This window comes from Salmo salar, chromosome ssa02 (genome assembly GCF_905237065.1).
Source record: "Salmo salar chromosome ssa02, Ssal_v3.1, whole genome shotgun sequence".
NCBI lineage: Eukaryota > Metazoa > Chordata > Actinopteri > Salmoniformes > Salmonidae > Salmo > Salmo salar.
In genome coordinates this window covers 70,379,988-70,397,487 of record NC_059443.1, presented here as the reverse complement: position 1 = coordinate 70,397,487, position 17,500 = coordinate 70,379,988, and the positions used below count along the sequence as shown (strand labels likewise).

At 44.8% G+C, this 17,500-nt stretch overlaps 1 protein-coding gene across 1 annotated transcript in view; it reads left to right on the top strand.

Annotated features, from left to right (window-relative positions):
• Positions 1 to 17,500, top strand: part of LOC106594351 (armadillo-like helical domain-containing protein 3) — a 56,669-nt gene that overhangs the window by 37,078 nt on the left and 2,091 nt on the right. The window contains exons 23-25 of the mRNA XM_045709022.1: positions 2,267 to 2,342; positions 2,994 to 3,072; positions 14,574 to 14,690. Of these exons, the coding sequence (XP_045564978.1) occupies positions 2,267 to 2,342; positions 2,994 to 3,072; positions 14,574 to 14,690 (272 nt within the window). The remainder of the gene's footprint in view (positions 1 to 2,266; positions 2,343 to 2,993; positions 3,073 to 14,573; positions 14,691 to 17,500) is intronic.

Below are 17,500 nucleotides of genomic sequence, written 5' to 3'. Positions count from 1 at the left end.
AGTCTGTAACCTCTACTGCATGGGTCTGTCTGTCTGTCTGTCTGTCTGTCTGTCTGTCTGTCTGTCTGTCTGTAAATGACTGTGTGTTTCTTTCTAAGCCTATCCTGATGACTGAATGTGTTTCTAAGCGTATCCTGATGACTGAATGTGTTTCTAAGCGTATCCTGATGACTGAATGTGTTTCTAAGCGTATCCTGATGACTGAATGTCTTTCTAAGCGTATCCTGATGACTGAATGTCTTTCTAAGCGTATCCTGATGACTGAATGTCTTTCTAAGCGTATCCTGATGACTGAATGTGTTTCTAAGCGTATCCTAATGACTGAATGTGTTTCTAAGCGTATCCTGATGACTGAATGTGTTTCTAAGCGTATCCTGATGACTGAATGTGTTTCTAAGCGTATCCTGATGACTGAATGTGTTTCTAAGCGTATCCTGATGACTGAATGTGTTTCTAAGCGTATCCTGATGACTGAATGTGTTTCTAAGCGTATCCTGATGACTGAATGTCTTTCTAAGCGTATCCTGATGACTGAATGTCTTTCTAAGCGTATCCTGATGACTGAATGTGTTTCTAAGCGTATCCTGATGACTGAATGTGTTTCTAAGCGTATCCTGATGACTGAATGTGTTTCTAAGCGTATCCTGATGACTGAATGTGTTTCTAAGCGTATCCTGATGACTGAATGTGTTTCTAAGCGTATCCTGATGACTGAATGTGTTTCTAAGCGTATCCTGATGACTGAATGTGTTTCTAAGCGTATCCTGATGACTGAATGTGTTTCTAAGCGTATCCTCATGACTGAATGTGTTTCTAAGCGTATCCTGATGACTGAATGTGTTTCTAAGCGTATCCTGATGACTGAATGTGTTTCTAAGCGTATCCTGATGACTGAATGTGTTTCTAAGCGTATCCTGATGACTGAATGTGTTTCTAAGCGTATCCTGATGACTGAATGTGTTTCTAAGCGTATCCTGATGACTGAATGTGTTTCTAAGCGTATCCTGATGACTGAATGTGTTTCTAAGCGTATCCTGATGACTGAATGTGTTTCTAAGCGTATCCTGATGACTGAATGTCTTTCTAAGCGTATCCTGATGACTGAATGTCTTTCTAAGCGTATCCTGATGACTGAATGTGTTTCTAAGCGTATCCTGATGACTGAATGTGTTTCTAAGCGTATCCTGATGACTGAATGTGTTTCTAAGCGTATCCTGATGACTGAATGTGTTTCTAAGCGTATCCTGATGACTGAATGTCTTTCTAAGCGTATCCTGATGACTGAATGTGTTTCTAAGCGTATCCTGATGACTGAATGTGTTTCTAAGCGTATCCTGATGACTGAATGTGTTTCTAAGCGTATCCTGATGACTGAATGTCTTTCTAAGCGTATCCTGATGACTGAATGTCTTTCTAAGCGTATCCTCATGACTGAATGTGTTTCTAAGCGTATCCTGATGACTGAATGTGTTTCTAAGCGTATCCTGATGACTGAATGTGTTTCTAAGCGTATCCTGATGACTGAATGTGTTTCTAAGCGTATCCTGATGACTGAATGTGTTTCTAAGCGTATCCTGATGACTGAATGTCTTTCTAAGCGTATCCTGATGACTGAATGTCTTTCTAAGCGTATCCTGATGACTGAATGTGTTTCTAAGCGGATCCTGATGACTGAATGTGTTTCTAAGCGGATCCTGATGACTGAATGTGTTTCTAAGCGGATCCTGATGACTGAATGTGTTTCTAAGCGTATCCTGATGACTGAATGTGTTTCTAAGCGTATCCTGATGACTGAATGTGTTTCTAAGCGTATCCTGATGACTGAATGTCTTTCTAAGCGTATCCTGATGACTGAATGTGTTTCTAAGCGTATCCTGATGACTGAATGTGTTTCTAAGCGTATCCTGATGACTGAATGTGTTTCTAAGCGTATCCTGATGACTGAATGTGTTTCTAAGCGTATCCTGATGACTGAATGTGTTTCTAAGCGTATCCTGATGACTGAATGTGTTTCTAAGCGGATCCTGATGACTGAATGTGTTTCTAAGCGTATCCTGATGACTGAATGTCTTTCTAAGCGGATCCTGATGACTGAATGTGTTTCTAAGCGGATCCTGATGACTGAATGTGTTTCTAAGCGGATCCTGATGACTGAATGTGTTTCTAAGCGGATCCTGATGACAGATTGTGTTTCTAAGCGTATCCTGATGACATTGTGTTTCTTTCTAAGCGTATCCTGATGACAGATTGTGTTTCTCTTCCTCAGTACTGAGAGTGTCCACCAACGCAGGCCAGTGGAAGGAGCCTGCCAGTAAAGTCACACACTCACTGGTCAACGTCAGGTAAGGACACACACACATTTAGAATGTATTGGTAGTGTTTGTACCAATTTGTGAATAGTGTTGGGGAATACTTTACTTTACAGAAATATGTATTACACACACACACAGATTGTGTCATCTTTTTTGGCTTTTGCCATTTCCTGGTTTACACTTTCAGCTTTTCTTCTTAAATCTTTCAGTTAGAGGAGCTGGTTGAAAATGGGTTTTGACTGGGCTTCATTTGTTTAGAGCTTTCTCATAATGTGTGTGTGTGTTAGTTTGGGGACTCTCTCTCTATCTATCCATCCATCTCTCTCTCTCTCTCTCTCTCTCTCTCTCTCTCTCTCTCTCTCTCTCTCTCTCTCTCTCTCTCTCTCTCTCTCTATCCATCTCTCTCTCTCTCTCTCTCTCTCGCTTTCTCTCTCTCTCTATCCATCTCTCTCTCTCTCTCCATCTCTCCTCCTCCCCTAGTCCAGAATACCTAATATATGCTGCAGTGTTGGTCCCATCTAGTTTTATATTTCTTCATGTTTAAATATATTGGAAGATAAAGCACAGTTCCATCACAGCAGCGGAGCTCCTCTATAAAAGTCAGTGATTTACGTATTACTACCTTCTCTCTCACCAATGCTTCCACTAATTCTGTGTTTCTGTGTGTGGGGGTGTTTTCAGGGCCATTATCAACCATTTCAACCCCAAGATTGAGTCCTACGCTGCAGTGAACCACATCTCCCAGCTGTCTGAGGACCAGGTAAACACGCCCCTTATGATGTCACCACACACCCCTTATGATGTCACAGGACACTCTATTATGAGTGTGACATCAACTTACCTGGTAAAATAAGGGATAAATAAAGCAATGATGTCACAACAAGCCTTTCATGATGTCACAATATGGCTACTTGGGATGTCATAATGGCCCAGTGAAAGCTTTTGCATTCTTTATGATGTCACAATGGCCATCTGATGACGTCACAATGACAACAGTGTTTAAATTCAGACTGTGGGTCTTTATGAATCAAATCAAATCAAATTTATTTATATAGCCCTTCGTACATCAGCTGATATCTCAAAGTGCTGTACAGAAACCCAGCCTAAAACCCCAAACAGCAAGCAATGCATGTGAAAGAAGCACGGTGGCTAGGAAAAACTCCCTAGGAAAAACTCCCTAGAAAGGCCAAAAACCTAGGAAGAAACCTAGAGAGGAACCAGGCTATGAGGGGTGGCCAGTCCTCTTCTGGCTGTGCAGGGTGGATATTATAACAGAACATGGTCAAATGTTAAAATGTTCATAAATGACCAGCATGGTCAAATAATAATAATCATAGTAGTTGTCGAGGGTGCATCAAGCACGTCCGGTGAACACGTTATGACATCACAATGGAACACATCCCATGAAACAATGATATTCGCATTGCACCAGGAGATAGGCTTTTAACCACACTCCATCAGGCAGCATTTCATGAGAGGAGAGGTAAATGAAGGGCCAGAAAAGGGAGGAGAGGAAAGAAGGAGAAGGTTGTGGCGTATATATGCTTTATTTACCAGCCGATAAGCACAGTGATGGATTCTGTCATTACACAGAGAGAGAGAGAGATGGGGAGAAAGATTCTGTCATTACACAGAGAGAGAGAGAGAGAGAGAGAGAGAGAGATGGGGAGAAAGATTCTGTCATTACACAGAGAGAGAGAGAGATGGGGAGAAAGATTCTGTCATTACACAGAGAGAGAGAGAGAGAGAGAGATGGGGAGAAAGATTCTGTCATTACACAGAGAGAGAGAGAGATGGGGAGAAAGATTCTGTCATTACACAGAGAGAGAGAGAGAGAGAGAGATGGGGAGAAAGATTCTGTCATTACACAGAGAGAGAGAGAGAGAGAGAGAGATGGGGAGAAAGATTCTGTCATTACACACAGAGAGAGAGAGAGAGATGGGGAGAAAGATTCTGTCATTACACACCCCAATTACCTCTCAGCTGATATCTCCCGGATGTATTCCCAACAAGAGGAGAATACGTTTAAGTCAAATGACGTCAATGTACACTTTGACCTTTAGATGAGATTTAGAAGTGACTGTAATGTAAAGTTGCAGGTGGGGTTGAGTCCCAAATGGCAGAAGTAGTGCACTACATACGAAATAGGGAGCCATTTAGGACTCCAGCCATAGTTTCCTTCTTAGAAGTGTGTGTAAAGTTTTCTCTCCAGACTGCCAGGTCAAGTTGTGTAGGTCTGGTGCTGCTGCAGCGTGTAGTGGGACTGACCCTTACCCAGCCTTCTGACTGAGGGAAATGGGACGTGAGTGGGCGTGCGAGGGGATGGTTTGTTGGTGCAGGAGAGGACAGGTGTGTTCATTAGCCTTTGCTAGCCTGTCTGATTGAGCCAGGTGGTGCTGCAGTAGAGACAGCCTACAGATGGTCACTCACTCACTCACTCACTCACTCACTCACTCACTCACTCACTCACTGTCTGTCTGTCACACCACCTCCTCTCTTTCCATCTCCTTTTTATGGCTCCGCTTCCTTCCTCCCTTTCCTCCTCTCTCTTCTCCCTCTCCTCCCTCTCTCTCCTCCTCTCGCTCTCTTCTCTCTCTTCTCCCTCTCCTCTGGCTCTCTCCTCCTCTCGCTCTCTCCTCTTCTCTCTTCTCCTCTCTCTCTCTCTTCTCCTCTCTCTCTCTTTCTCCTCTCTCTTCTCTCTCTCTCTTCTCTCTCTCTCTTCTCTCTTCTCCCTCTCTCTTCTCCCTCTCCTCTCTCTTCTCCCTCTCCTCCTCTCTTCTGTTCTTCTCTTCCCTCTCTCCTTCTCTCTCTTCTCCCTCTCCGTCTCTCTCTTCTCCCTCTCCGTCTCTCTCTCTCTTCTCCCTCCCCTCTCTCTCCTCTCCTCCTCTCTCTCCCTTCTCCCCTCCTCTCTCTCTTCTCCCTCTCCTCCTCTCTCTTCTGTTCTCCTCTCTCCCTATTCTCTTCTCCTCTCTCTTTCTCCCTCTCCGTCTCTCTCTTTCTCCCTCTCCGTCTCTCTCTTTCTCCCTCTCCGTCTCTCTTTCTCCCTCTCCTCCTCTCTCTCTCTTCTCCCTCTTCTCCTCTCTCTCTCTCTTCTCTCTTCTCCTCTCTCTCTCTCTTCTCCTCTCTCTCTTCTCCTCTCTCTCTTCTCCTCTCTCTTCTCTCTTCTCTCTTCTCCCTCTCTCTTCTCCCTCTCTCTTCTCCCTCTCTCTTCTCCCTCTCTCTTCTCCCTCTCCTCTCCTCCTCTCTTCTGTTCTTCTCTTCCCTCTCTCCTTCTCTCTCTCCTCTCCTCCTCTCTCTCCCTTCTCCCCTCCTCTCTCTCTTCTCCCTCTCCTCCTCTCTCTTCTGTTCTCCTCTCTCCCTATTCTCTTCTCCTCTCTCTTTCTCCCTCTCCGTCTCTCTTTCTCCCTCTCCGTCTCTCTCTTTCTCCCTCTCCTCCTCTCTCTCTCTTCTCCCTCTCTGTCTCTCTCTTCTCCCTCTCCTGTCTCTCTCTCTTCTCCCTTTCCTCCTCTCTCTTCTCCCTTTCCTCCTCTCTCTTCTCCCTTTCCTCCTCTCTCTTCTCCCTTTCCTCCTCTCTCTCTTCTCCCTTTCCTCCCTCTCTCTTCTCCCTTTCCTCCTCTCTCTCTTCTCCCTTTCCTCCTCTCTCTCTTCTCCCTTTCCTCCTCTCTCTCTTCTCCCTCTCCTCCTCTCTCTTCTCACTCTCCTCTCTCCCTCTCCTCTCTCTCCTCTCCCTCTCCTCTCTCTCTTCTCCCTCTCCTCTCTCCCTTTTCCCCTCTCCTCTCTCCCTCTTCTCCTCTCTCTCTCTCTCTTCTCCCTTTCCTCCTCTCTCTCTTCTCCCTCTCCTCCTCTCTCTCTTCTCCCTCTCTCCTCCTCTCTCTCTTCTCCTCTCTCTTCTCTCTTCTCTCTCTCTCTTCTCTCTTCTCCTCTCTCTTCTCCCTCTCTCTTCTCCCTCTCCTCTTCTCTCTCTCCCTCTCCCCTCCTCTCTCTCTTCTCCCTCTCCTCCTCTCTCTTCTGTTCTCCCTCTCTCCCTATTCTCTTCTCCTCTCTCTCTCCCTCTCCTCTCTCTTTCTCCCTCTCCTCTCTCTCTTCTCCCTCTCCGTCTCTCTCTTTCTCCCTTCTCCTCTCTCTCTCTTCTCCCTCTCCGTCTCTCTCTTTCTCCCTCTCCTCTCTCTCTCTTCTCCCTCTCCTCCTCTCTCTTCTCCCTCTCCTCCTCTCTCTTCTCCCTTTCCTCCTCTCTCTCTTCTCCCTTTCCTCCTCTCTCTCTTCTCCCTTTCCTCCTCTCTCTCTTCTCCCTTTCCTCATCTCTCTCTTCTCCCTTTCCTCCTCTCTCTCTTCTCCCTTTCCTCCTCTCTCTCTTCTCCCTTTCCTCCTCTCTCTCTTCTCCCTTTCCTCCTCTCTCTCTTCTCCCTTTCCTCCTCTCTCTTCTCCCTTTCCTCCTCTCTCTTCTCCCTTTCCTCCTCTCTCTTCTCCCTCTCCTGTCTCTCTCTCTTCTCCCTCTCCTGTCTCTCTCTCTTCTCCCTCTCCTGTCTCTCTCTCTTCTCCCTCTCCTGTCTCTCTCTTCTCCCTCTCCTGTCTCTCTCTCTTCTCCCTTTCCTCCTCTCTCTCTTCTCCCTTTCCTCCTCTCTCTCTTCTCCCTTTCCTCCTCTCTCTTCTCCCTTTCCTCCTCTCTCTCTTCTCCCTTTCCTCCTCTCTCTCTTCTCCCTTTCCTCCTCTCTCTCTTCTCCCTTTCCTCCTCTCTCTTCTCCCTCTCCTCCTCTCTCTTTCTCTCCTCTCCTCTCTCTCTTCTCCCTCTCCTCTCTCTCTTCTCCCTCTCCTCTCTCTCTTCTCCCTCTCCTCCTCTCCCTCTTCTCCCTCTCCTCCTCTCTCTCTTCTCCTCTCCCTCTCTCCTCCTCTCTCTCTTCTCCCTCTCCTCCTCCTCTCTCTTCTCCCTCTCCTGTCTCTCTCTCTTCTCCCTCTCCTGTCTCTCTCTCTTCTCCCTCTCCTGTCTCTCTCTCTTCTCCCTCTCCTGTCTCTCTCTCTTCTCCCTCTCCTGTCTCTCTCTCTTCTCCCTCTCTCTCTCTCTCTCTCTCTTCTCCCTTTCCTCCTCTCTCTCTTCTCCCTCTCCTCCTCTCTCTCTTCTCCCTCTCCTCCTCTCTCTCTTCTCCCTCTCCTCCTCTCTCTTCTCACTCCTCTCTCTCTTCTCACTCCTCTCTCTCTTCTCACTCTCCTGTCTCTCTCTTCTCACTCTCCTCCTCTCTCGCTCTTCTCCCTCTCCGTCTCTCTTTCTCCCTCTCCTCCTCTCTCTCTCTTCTCCCTCTCCTCCTCTCTCTTTCTTCTCCCTCTCCTCCTCTCTCTCTCTCTTCTCCCTCTCCTCCTCTCTCTCTCTTCTCCCTCTCCTCCTCTCTCTCTTCTCCCTCTCCTCCTCTCTCTCTTCTCCCTCTCCTCTCTCTCTTCTCCCTCTCCTCTCTCTCTTCTCCTCTCCTCTCTCTCTTCTCCCTTTCCTCCTCTCTCTCTTCTCCCTTTCCTCCTCTCTCTCTCCTCTCTCTTCTCCCTCTCCTGTCTCTCTCTCTTCTCCCTCTCCTGTCTCTCTCTCTTCTCACTCTCCTGTCTCTCTCTCTTCTCACTCTCCTGTCCCTCTCTCTTCTCACTCTCCTGTCTCTCTCTCTTCTCACTCTCCTGTCTCTCTCTTCTCACTCTCCTCCTCTCTCTTCTCACTCTCCTGTCTCTCTCTCTTCTCACTCTCCTGTCTCTCTCTCTTCTCACTCTCCTGTCTCACTCTCTTCTCACTCTCCTGTCTCTCTCTCTTCTCACTCTCCTGTCTCACTCTCCTGTCACTCTCTCTTCTCCCTCTCCTCTCCTCCTCTCTTAATAAGGCGTGAAACGTCTCCTCCATCTCCTTCCTCTCTTGGCATTTCTTCCCTCTCCATCCCTCCCTCTCCCCAGTGGTGACAGTAGAAGATGAATAGCACCCTGAACACACAGCATTCAAATGAACCAGCTTCACTGTAATAGACATCCCTATATCTCATCCTACACACACACACACACACACACACACACACACACACACACACACACACACACACACACACACACAGTGAGCTCCAAAAGTATTGGGACAGTGACAAATGTTTTGTCTCTGTACTTCAGCACTTTGGATTTAAAATGACACAATGACTACGAGTCTTACAGAACTCTACATGCAGGGTTTCAATGAGGTGTTGTCTTACAGAACTCTACATGCAGGGTTTCAATGGAGTGTTGTCTTACAGAACTCTACATGCAGGGTTTCAATGGGGTGTTGTCTTACAGAACTATACATGCAGGGTTTCAATGGGGTGTTGTCTTACAGAACTCTACATGCAGGGTTTCAATGAGGTGTTGTCTTACAGAACTCTACATGCAGGGTTTCAATGGGGTGTTGTCTTACAGAACTCTACATGCAGGGTTTCAATGGGGTGTTGTCTTACAGAACTCTACATGCAGGGTTTCAATGGGGTGTTGTCTTACAGAACTCTACATGCAGGGTTTCAATGGGGTGTTGTCTTACAGAACTCTACATGCAGGGGTTTCAATGGGGTGTTTGTCCCATTTGGTGAAATCTTGTTTTGCAAGTGGACCCCACACCTCGCTGCCACAAAGTGCAATTGGTTCAATGACACATTCAATTAGGCCGGACAAAGTTGAATTGCTGTTTAACAGATGCCCCGCCTCACTTTTCTCCACAACCTGAAAAAATAAATCAAATCAGATCTGATATTTTTGGCCAGTAAATGCGGTTCTTTGATTATAATGCAGTGTCCGATCTCCCTTGAGGCTCTCCCAGGTTGATGCCCAACAGACCAGATCAGACTCCGATCACCCACTGGGATCATGTTCCAGCCTCGGATTGGACAGTGAAACGCGCGCGCCCACCAACATGCGACGTGCAGATGTTTCATTTCTCTCTCATGCCGTCATGGCTGAAGCCGGCGCTAATTCCTACTATTTATGTGTCCGGGTTAAACGTGGGACGTCCCTCATTATAAACAAACAGTCGGTTAAATTCATGGTTTTAACGTCATTTTCAGTTCTATTGCAAGTGATTTAACAGACGAAACAACAATGTGATTGAACCAGTTGACTGGCCAGAGATCAGGACATTCATCAGCGAAGACGCAGTGCAAGCCGATGGTATTTTGGACGACCAAATTGAAGTCAAAATGATTGATGAATTCGAAGTGTGTCAGCTGTGTGGTGATTTGCGATTCATAACTAACATTTTACCGGTACTACCTAGTCGTAGGCCAACCGATAACACCACGACGGAATGGGTTTGAAGTGATGATGCGCGCCGAGAACAGCTAGCTTGTCCAGCGGCACGCCAGAGGCACGTACACACAGTGCAGATCAGCTGCTCGTTGGCAGCCAGACGAGACAATCGAAGGAGGATGCGCTGAGCAAAGGAACTGGGCTCCAATTTAGTCACGCTTTCTCTATATAGATTGATGCATCTATTTGTGCATGTTATGAACATTTATTTTCATTTGAATGATGGTAGGTTATACTCTGGCTGGATTTATGTTTTTTTTTCCCAATGCTACCTTAATTTGTCAGACCTAACTTGATTGACCCTGTTTCTAGAAGGCCTAGTCTGTGAGAGGCCTAATCATATTTGGATGAATATTTTGTTAAAGCTTCGGCTACAGCGATGCATCCAGGTAATGAACTCATTATTATGCATCAGCATTTTCATTCGATTACAATTATTTGTCAATCATTGTTGAATTTGTTAGGCTTTACAATTCATTCGATTAATGAACTGATAATACATTCATTCCTTGCTATTTTTGAATATGATAGAATATTGCATTCTATAATACATTCTATGTGAATAATGTTCATTAATGTTAATTTATGTATTAATAATAGTAATCTGAAAATCAGTCTGAAAGGTAATATTTCTCCTGTTGTTCATGTCCATATAGCCTAGGACAATGTGGTAAAGTACTGTTATTCCTTATCCACTGAGTCAATTCCTCACGCTGCTGTTTCCAACGTCTTATCATCGACTCATTAAGACCAAGCTCCCGTGCAGCAGCTCTATTTCCTTTTCCAACAGCCAGATCAATCGCCTTCAACTTGAAAGCTGCATCATATGCATTTCTCCGTGTCTTTGCCATGATGAGGGTGACAAAATGACTACTGTAGTCAGAATGATGGGACGTTTGAGAGCGCTCGATTTAATCTAAACAGTAAACAAAAAAGTTGTTTGACCTTAACCCGTTCGGCAATTTCATTGGTCTAATGAAAGCTTCATGCCGGCAAAAAACTGAGCACGTCACAGAATGTGTTTTTTTGGAGAAAAAAAATTGAAAGCGGGAAAAATCCATATATTAGCCGCGTCATTGTTTAAGCCGCGAGGTTCAAAGCGCGGGAAAAAAGTTGCGGCTTATAGTCCGGAAATTACGGTAATCAATTTTGTCGGTCCTAAGTAATTGTAGTAGTATTAAGTGTACTCTATATATTTTGTACCAATTGAGAACTTTGGTCCAATTCCCCGAGATCTGGATCTTCTCTGGAAAATCATTATTTTAGTCTTTTTGGGGTTTACTGCCAGAGCCCAGGTCTCACATTGCAACCCTGGCGAAGGCCCCAACCCCATTTAAACAATTCTGTTCTTTTCTTGCCAATTTTAATGCTGCACGTATTGCCAGTATACATTGATTTAATTATGTCATATGTTTTACCCTCTACACCACTTTCAATAACTTTGTAGAACAGTCCTGTATGCCAAATAGAATCAAATTATTTTTGGAAGTTGATAAAACAAGCGTACGTTTTGGTATTATTTTGGAGGACACGTTTATCTATCAGGGGTCTCTCCGTCTCCCTCTCTCTCTCTTTTTGTCTCTCCCTCCCTCTCTCCATCTCTCTCTCTGTCTCCCTCCCTCTCCCATTAGAATAAACACATGCTTCTTATCTCCCTCCCTCTCTCCATAAGAGGATCACACACACACACGCACGCACGCACGCACGCGCGCGCAAACACACACACACTCCATTAATATCAGTGTTGTCATTATAGGGAGAGAAGTGAAGAGAGACTGAGATAGAGATGGAGAGAGAGAGGTACTGTAGATGAATATTTCAGTAGTTTACCATCAGACGTAGAAGTAAAAACAACAGCACTTTCCCTGGTGGTAACATTTATCAGGACAAAGGAGAAGAAACATGTCTATTGCTCCAGTCCCGGTTTCACATTTCATGTCTCTGGGAGAATCAAGACTCACGTTTTTCACTGTGTGTTTCAAATTGTTTTTGTGTTTTTGCAAACTGGGTTGTGTGTGTGCGTGAGTGTAAGGAAACTGCGTTGTGTGTTTGTGTGCTTCCGTGTGTTTAATATTTTTTTGCGTGTGTTTGTTGAGTGCCTCTCTCCTCTCAACATGATAAAGGGGTTTGTTCATGCGTCTTTGTGCGTTCTTCACAGCTGGCTGAAAACATGTTGTTCCTTGTAAAATAACTATTTTGGTTCTCTGTGCGTGTGAGAGAGAGAGAGATGTGTGTGAGAGAGAGAGAGATGTGTGTGTGAGAGAGAGAGAAATGTGTGAGAGAGAGAGAGAACTGTGTGAGAGAGAGAGAGAAATGTGTGTGTGAGAGAGAGAAATGTGTGAGAGAGAGAGAGAAATGTGTGAGAGAGAGAAATGTGTGAGAGAGAGAGAGAAATGTGTGAGAGAGAGATGTGTGAGAGAGAGATGTGTGTGTGAGAGAGAGAGAGAAATGTGTGTGAGAGAGAGAGAAATGTGTGTGAGAGAGAGAGAAATGTGTGAGAGAGAGATGTGTGTGTGTGAGAGAGAGAGAGATGTGTGTGAGAGAGAGAGAGATGTGTGTGAGAGAGAGAGAGATGTGTGTGAGAGAGAGAGAGATGTGTGTGAGAGAGAGAGAGATGTGTGTGAGAGAGAGAGAGATGTGTGAGAGAGAGAGAGATGTGTGTGAGAGAGAGAGAGATGTGTGAGAGAGAGAGAGATGTGAGAGAGAGATGTGTGTGAGAGAGAGATGTGTGGAGAGAGAGAGAGAGAGAGAGAGATGTGTGAGAGAGAGAGAGATGTGTGTGAGAGAGAGATGTGTGTGAGAGAGAGATGTGTGTGAGAGAGAGAGATGTGTGAGAGAGAGATGTGTGAGATGTGTGAGAGAGAGAGAGAGAGAGATGTGTGAGAGAGAGAGAGAGAGATGTGTGAGAGAGAGAGAGAGATGTGTGAGAGAGAGAGAGATGTGTGTGTGAGAGAGAGAGAGATGTGTGAGAGAGAGAGGTGTGAGAGAGAGAGGTGTGTGAGAGAGAGATGTGTGTGTGAGAGAGAGATGTGTGTGTGTGAGAGAGAGATGTGTGTGTGTGAGAGAGAGATGTGTGTGTGTGAGAGAGAGATGTGTGTGTGTGAGAGAGAGATGTGTGTGTGAGAGAGAGATGTGTGTGTGAGAGAGAGATGTGTGTGTGAGAGAGAGAGATGTGTGTGAGAGAGAGAGATTTGTGAGAGAGAGAGAGAGAAATGTGTGAGAGAGAGAGAGATGTGTGAGAGAGAGAGATGTGTGAGAGAGAGAGAGATGTGTGAGAGAGAGATGTGTGTGAGAGAGAGAAAGATGTGTGAGAGAGAGAGAGATGTGTGAGAGAGAGAGATGTGTGTGAGAGAGAGAGATGTGTGAGAGAGAGAGAGATGTGTGTGTGTGTGAGAGAGAGAGAGAGATGTGTGTGAGAGAGAGAGATGTGTGAGAGAGAGAGAGAGAGATGTGTGTGTGAGAGAGAAGATGTGTGAGAGAGAGAGATGTGTGTGAGAGAGAGAGATGTGTGTGAGAGAGAGAGATGTGTGTGAGAGAGAGAGATGTGTGTGAGAGAGAGAGATGTGTGAGAGAGAGAGATGTGTGTGAGAGAGAGATGTGTGTGAGAGAGAGAGATGTGTGAGAGAGAGAGATGTGTGAGAGAGAGAGATGTGTGTGAGAGAGAGATGTGTGTGAGAGAGAGAGAGAGATGTGTGTGAGAGAGAGAGATGTGAGAGAGATGTGTGTGAGAGAGACAGAGATGTGTGTGAGAGAGAGAGAGATGTGTGAGAGAGAGATGTGTGAGAGAGAGAGATGTGTGAGAGAGAGAGAGATGTGTGTGAGAGAGAGAGAGAGGTGTGAGAGAGAGAGAGAGGTGTGAGAGAGAGATGTGTGTGAGAGAGAGAGAGAGAGGTGTGAGAGAGAGAGAGGTGTGTGAGAGAGAGAGATGTGTGAGAGAGAGAGAGATGTGTGAGAGAGAGAGATGTGTGAGAGAGAGAGATGTGTGTGAGAGATGTGTGTGTGTGTGAGAGAGAGAGAGAGAGAGAGAGAGAGAGAGGTGTGTGAGAGAGAGATGTGTGTGTGAGAGAGAGAGAGATGTGTGAGACAGAGAGATGTGTGTGTGAGAGAGAGATGTGTGTGAGAGAGAGATGAGAGAGATGTGTGACAGCGAGAGAGATGTGTGACAGCGAGAGAGATGTGAGACAGAGAGAGAAATGTGTGAGAGAGAGATGTGAGACAGAGATGTGAGACAGAGAGAGAGAGAGATGTGTGGAGAACCAGTGGATAATTGTTCCAGACATCCTCTCCTCTATTCCAGTTTACTGTATCATCTATTCCCCTTACTTGTTTGAAAGGACAGACAGATCACTGTTAAACTAGTGCAGCAGAGAGGAGAGGACAGACAGATCACTGTTAAACTAGTGCAGCAGAGAGGAGAGGACAGACAGATCACTGTTAAACTAGTGCAGCAGAGAGGAGAGGATAGACAGATCACTGTTAAACTAGTGCAGCAGAGAGGAGAGGACAGACAGATCACTGTTAAACTAATATGATAATTAACAGGAGACAGCAGGGTAGCCTCTCTCTGCTCTCCATCCTTCTCTCTCCTTCTTTCTCAAATTCAAGCTGCTTTATTGGTATGAAAAACATTGCGGCAATATTGCCATGCAGCAATGTATACAATATATATTGTAATAAAATAATATATATTGTAATAAAATCTCTCGCTCCTCTCTCATTTCCTCTTCCCATCTCTCCCCCCCTCTCTTCCCCTCTTTCTCCCCTCTCTCTCGCCCATCTCTCTCCTCCATTGTCTCTTCATCTCTCTCTCTCCCTTGTTTCCTCTTCCCATCTCTCTCCTCCCCTCTATCTTCCTCTTTTTCTCCCCTCTCTCGTTCCCTACCGTTCTCTCTCTCTCCCCTCTTCCCATCTCTCTCTTCCATATCTCATCTCTCTCTTCATCTATTTCAAAATGTCCCCCCCCTCCCCCTGTAGGTATTGGAGGTGGTTCGGTCCAACTATGACACGTTGACCCTGAAGCTGCAGGATGGTCTGGACCAGTTTGAGAGATACTCTGAACAACCCAAGGAGGCTGCCTTCTTTAAAGACCTGGTGAGAGGGAACAGTATAAACACACACACACACAGTACATGGGACATGATACATGCTTGTATTGGTCAAGTTGGTGTCTCACTCATAGTCCTGCACAGTTAGTTGAATTCACATCAAATCGTCAAAAATATTGACATATTTTGAAAGGCCACTGTAGCATCAGTTTTTGTAGTTGACTCTGTTTGTCGTCTCCCTGACCTCTTGTGACTGCTTCCCTCACACCAAGCCCCGCCCCCTGTCAATCAAGCAGCACAGTTCTTCCTCGCTGTTACCTTCACTGTTAGTTTGCTGTTCTGTTGGGTTCACTGTTAGTTTGCTGTTCTGTTGGGTTCACTATTAGTTTGCTGTTCTGTTGGGTTCACTATTAGTTTGCTGTTCTGTTGGGTTCACTGTTAGTTTGCTGTTCTGTTGGGTTCACTATTAGTTTGCTGTTCTGTTGGGTTCACTATTAGTTTGCTGTTCTGTTGGGTTCACTATTAGTTTGCTGTTCTGTTGGGTTCACTATTAGTTTGCTGTTCTGTTGGGTTCACTATTAGTTTGCTGTTCTGTTGGGTTCACTATTAGTTTGCTGTTCTGTTGGGTTCACTATTAGTTTGCTGTTCTGTTGGGTTCACTATTAGTTTGCTGTTCTGTTGGGTTCACTGTTAGTTTGCTGTTCTGTTGGGTTCACTATTAGTTTGCTGTTCTGTTGGGTTCACTATTAGTTTGCTGTTCTGTTGGGTTCACTATTAGTTTGCTGTTCTGTTGGGTTCACTGTTAGTTTGCTGTTCTGTTGGGTTCACTATTAGTTTGCTGTTCTGTTGGGTTCACTATTAGTTTGCTGTTCTGTTGGGTTCACTATTAGTTTGCTGTTCTGTTGGGTTCACTATTAGTTTGCTGTTCTGTTGGGTTCACTATTAGTTTGCTGTTCTGTTGGGTTCACTATTAGTTTGCTGTTCTGTTGGGTTCACTATTAGTTTGCTGTTCTGTTGGGTTCACTGTTAGTTTGCTGTTCTGTTGGGTTCACTGTTAGTTTGCTGTTCTGTTGGGTTCACTATTAGTTTGCTGTTCTGTTGGGTTCACTGTTAGTTTGCTGTTCTGTTGGGTTCACTGTTAGTTTGCTGTTCTGTTGGGTTCACTGTTAGTTTGCTGTTCTGTTGGGTTCACTGTTAGTTTGCTGTTCTGTTGGGTTCACTATTAGTTTGCTGTTCTGTTAGGTTCACTGTTAGTTTGCTGTTCTGTTGGGTTCACTGTTAGTTTGCTGTTCTGTTGGGTTCACTGTTAGTTTGCTGTTCTGTTGGGTTCACTATTAGTTTGCTGTTCTGTTAGGTTCACTGTTAGTTTGCTGTTCTGTTGGGTTCACTATTAGTTTGCTGTTCTGTTGGGTTCACTATTAGTTTGCTGTTCTGTTAGGTTCACTGTTAGTTCACTGTTAGTTCATTAGTTTGCTGTTCTGTTGGGTTCACTGTTAGTTTGCTGTTCTGTTGGGTTCACTGTTAGTTTGCTGTTCTGTTGGGTTCACTATTAGTTTGTTGTTCTGTTGGGTTCACTATTAGTTTGCTGTTCTGTTGGGTTCACTATTAGTTTGCTGTTCTGTTGGGTTCACTATTAGTTTGCTGTTCTGTTGGGTTCACTATTAGTTTGCTGTTCTGTTGGGTTCACTATTAGTTTGCTGTTCTGTTGGGTTCACTACTAGTTTGCTGTTCTGTTAGGTTCACTATTAGTTCGCTGTTCTGTTGGGTTCACTATTAGTTTGCTGTTCTGTTGGGTTCACTGTTAGTTTGCTGTTCTGTTGGGTTCACTACTAGTTTGCTGTTCTGTTAGGTTCACTGTTAGTTTGCTGTTCTGTTGGGTTCACTGTTAGTTTGCTGTTCTGTTGGGTTCACTATTAGTTTGCTGTTCTGTTAGGTTCACTATTAGTTTGCTGTTCTGTTGGGTTCACTATTAGTTTGCTGTTCTGTTGGGTTCACTGTTAGTTTGCTGTTCTGTTGGGTTCACTATTAGTTTGCTGTTCTGTTGGGTTCACTATTAGTTTGTTGTTCTGTTGGGTTCACTGTTAGTTTGCTGTTCTGTTGGGTTCACTGTTAGTTTGCTGTTCTGTTGGGTTCACTATTAGTTTGCTGTTCTGTTGGGTTCACTATTAGTTTGTTGTTCTGTTGGGTTCACTGTTAGTTTGCTGTTCTGTTAGGTTCACTATTAGTTTGCTGTTCTGTTAGGTTCACTATTAGTTTGTTGTTCTGTTGGGTTCACTGTTAGTTTGCTGTTCTGTTAGGTTCACTGTTAGTTTGCTGTTCTGTTGGGTTCACTATTAGTTTGCTGTTCTGTTGGGTTCACTATTAGTTTGTTGTTCTGTTGGGTTCACTGTTAGTTTGCTGTTCTGTTAGGTTCACTATTAGTTTGCTGTTCTGTTGGGTTCACTATTAGTTTGCTGTTCTGTTGGGTTCACTATTAGTTTGCTGTTCTGTTGGGTTCACTGTTAGTTTGCTGTTCTGTTGGGTTCACTATTAGTTTGCTGTTCTGTTGGGTTCACTATTAGTTTGCTGTTCTGTTGGGTTCACTATTAGTTTGTTGTTCTGTTGGGTTCACTACTAGTTTGCTGTTCTGTTAGGTTCACTATTAGTTTGCTGTTCTGTTGGGTTCACTACTAGTTTGCTGTTCTGTTGGGTTCACTATTAGTTTGCTGTTCTGTTGGGTTCACTACTAGTTTGCTGTTCTGTTGGGTTCACTACTAGTTTGCTGTTCTGTTAGGTTCACTATTAGTTTGCTGTTCTGTTGGGTTCACTACTAGTTTGCTGTTCTGTTGGGTTCACTATTAGTTTGCTGTTCTGTTG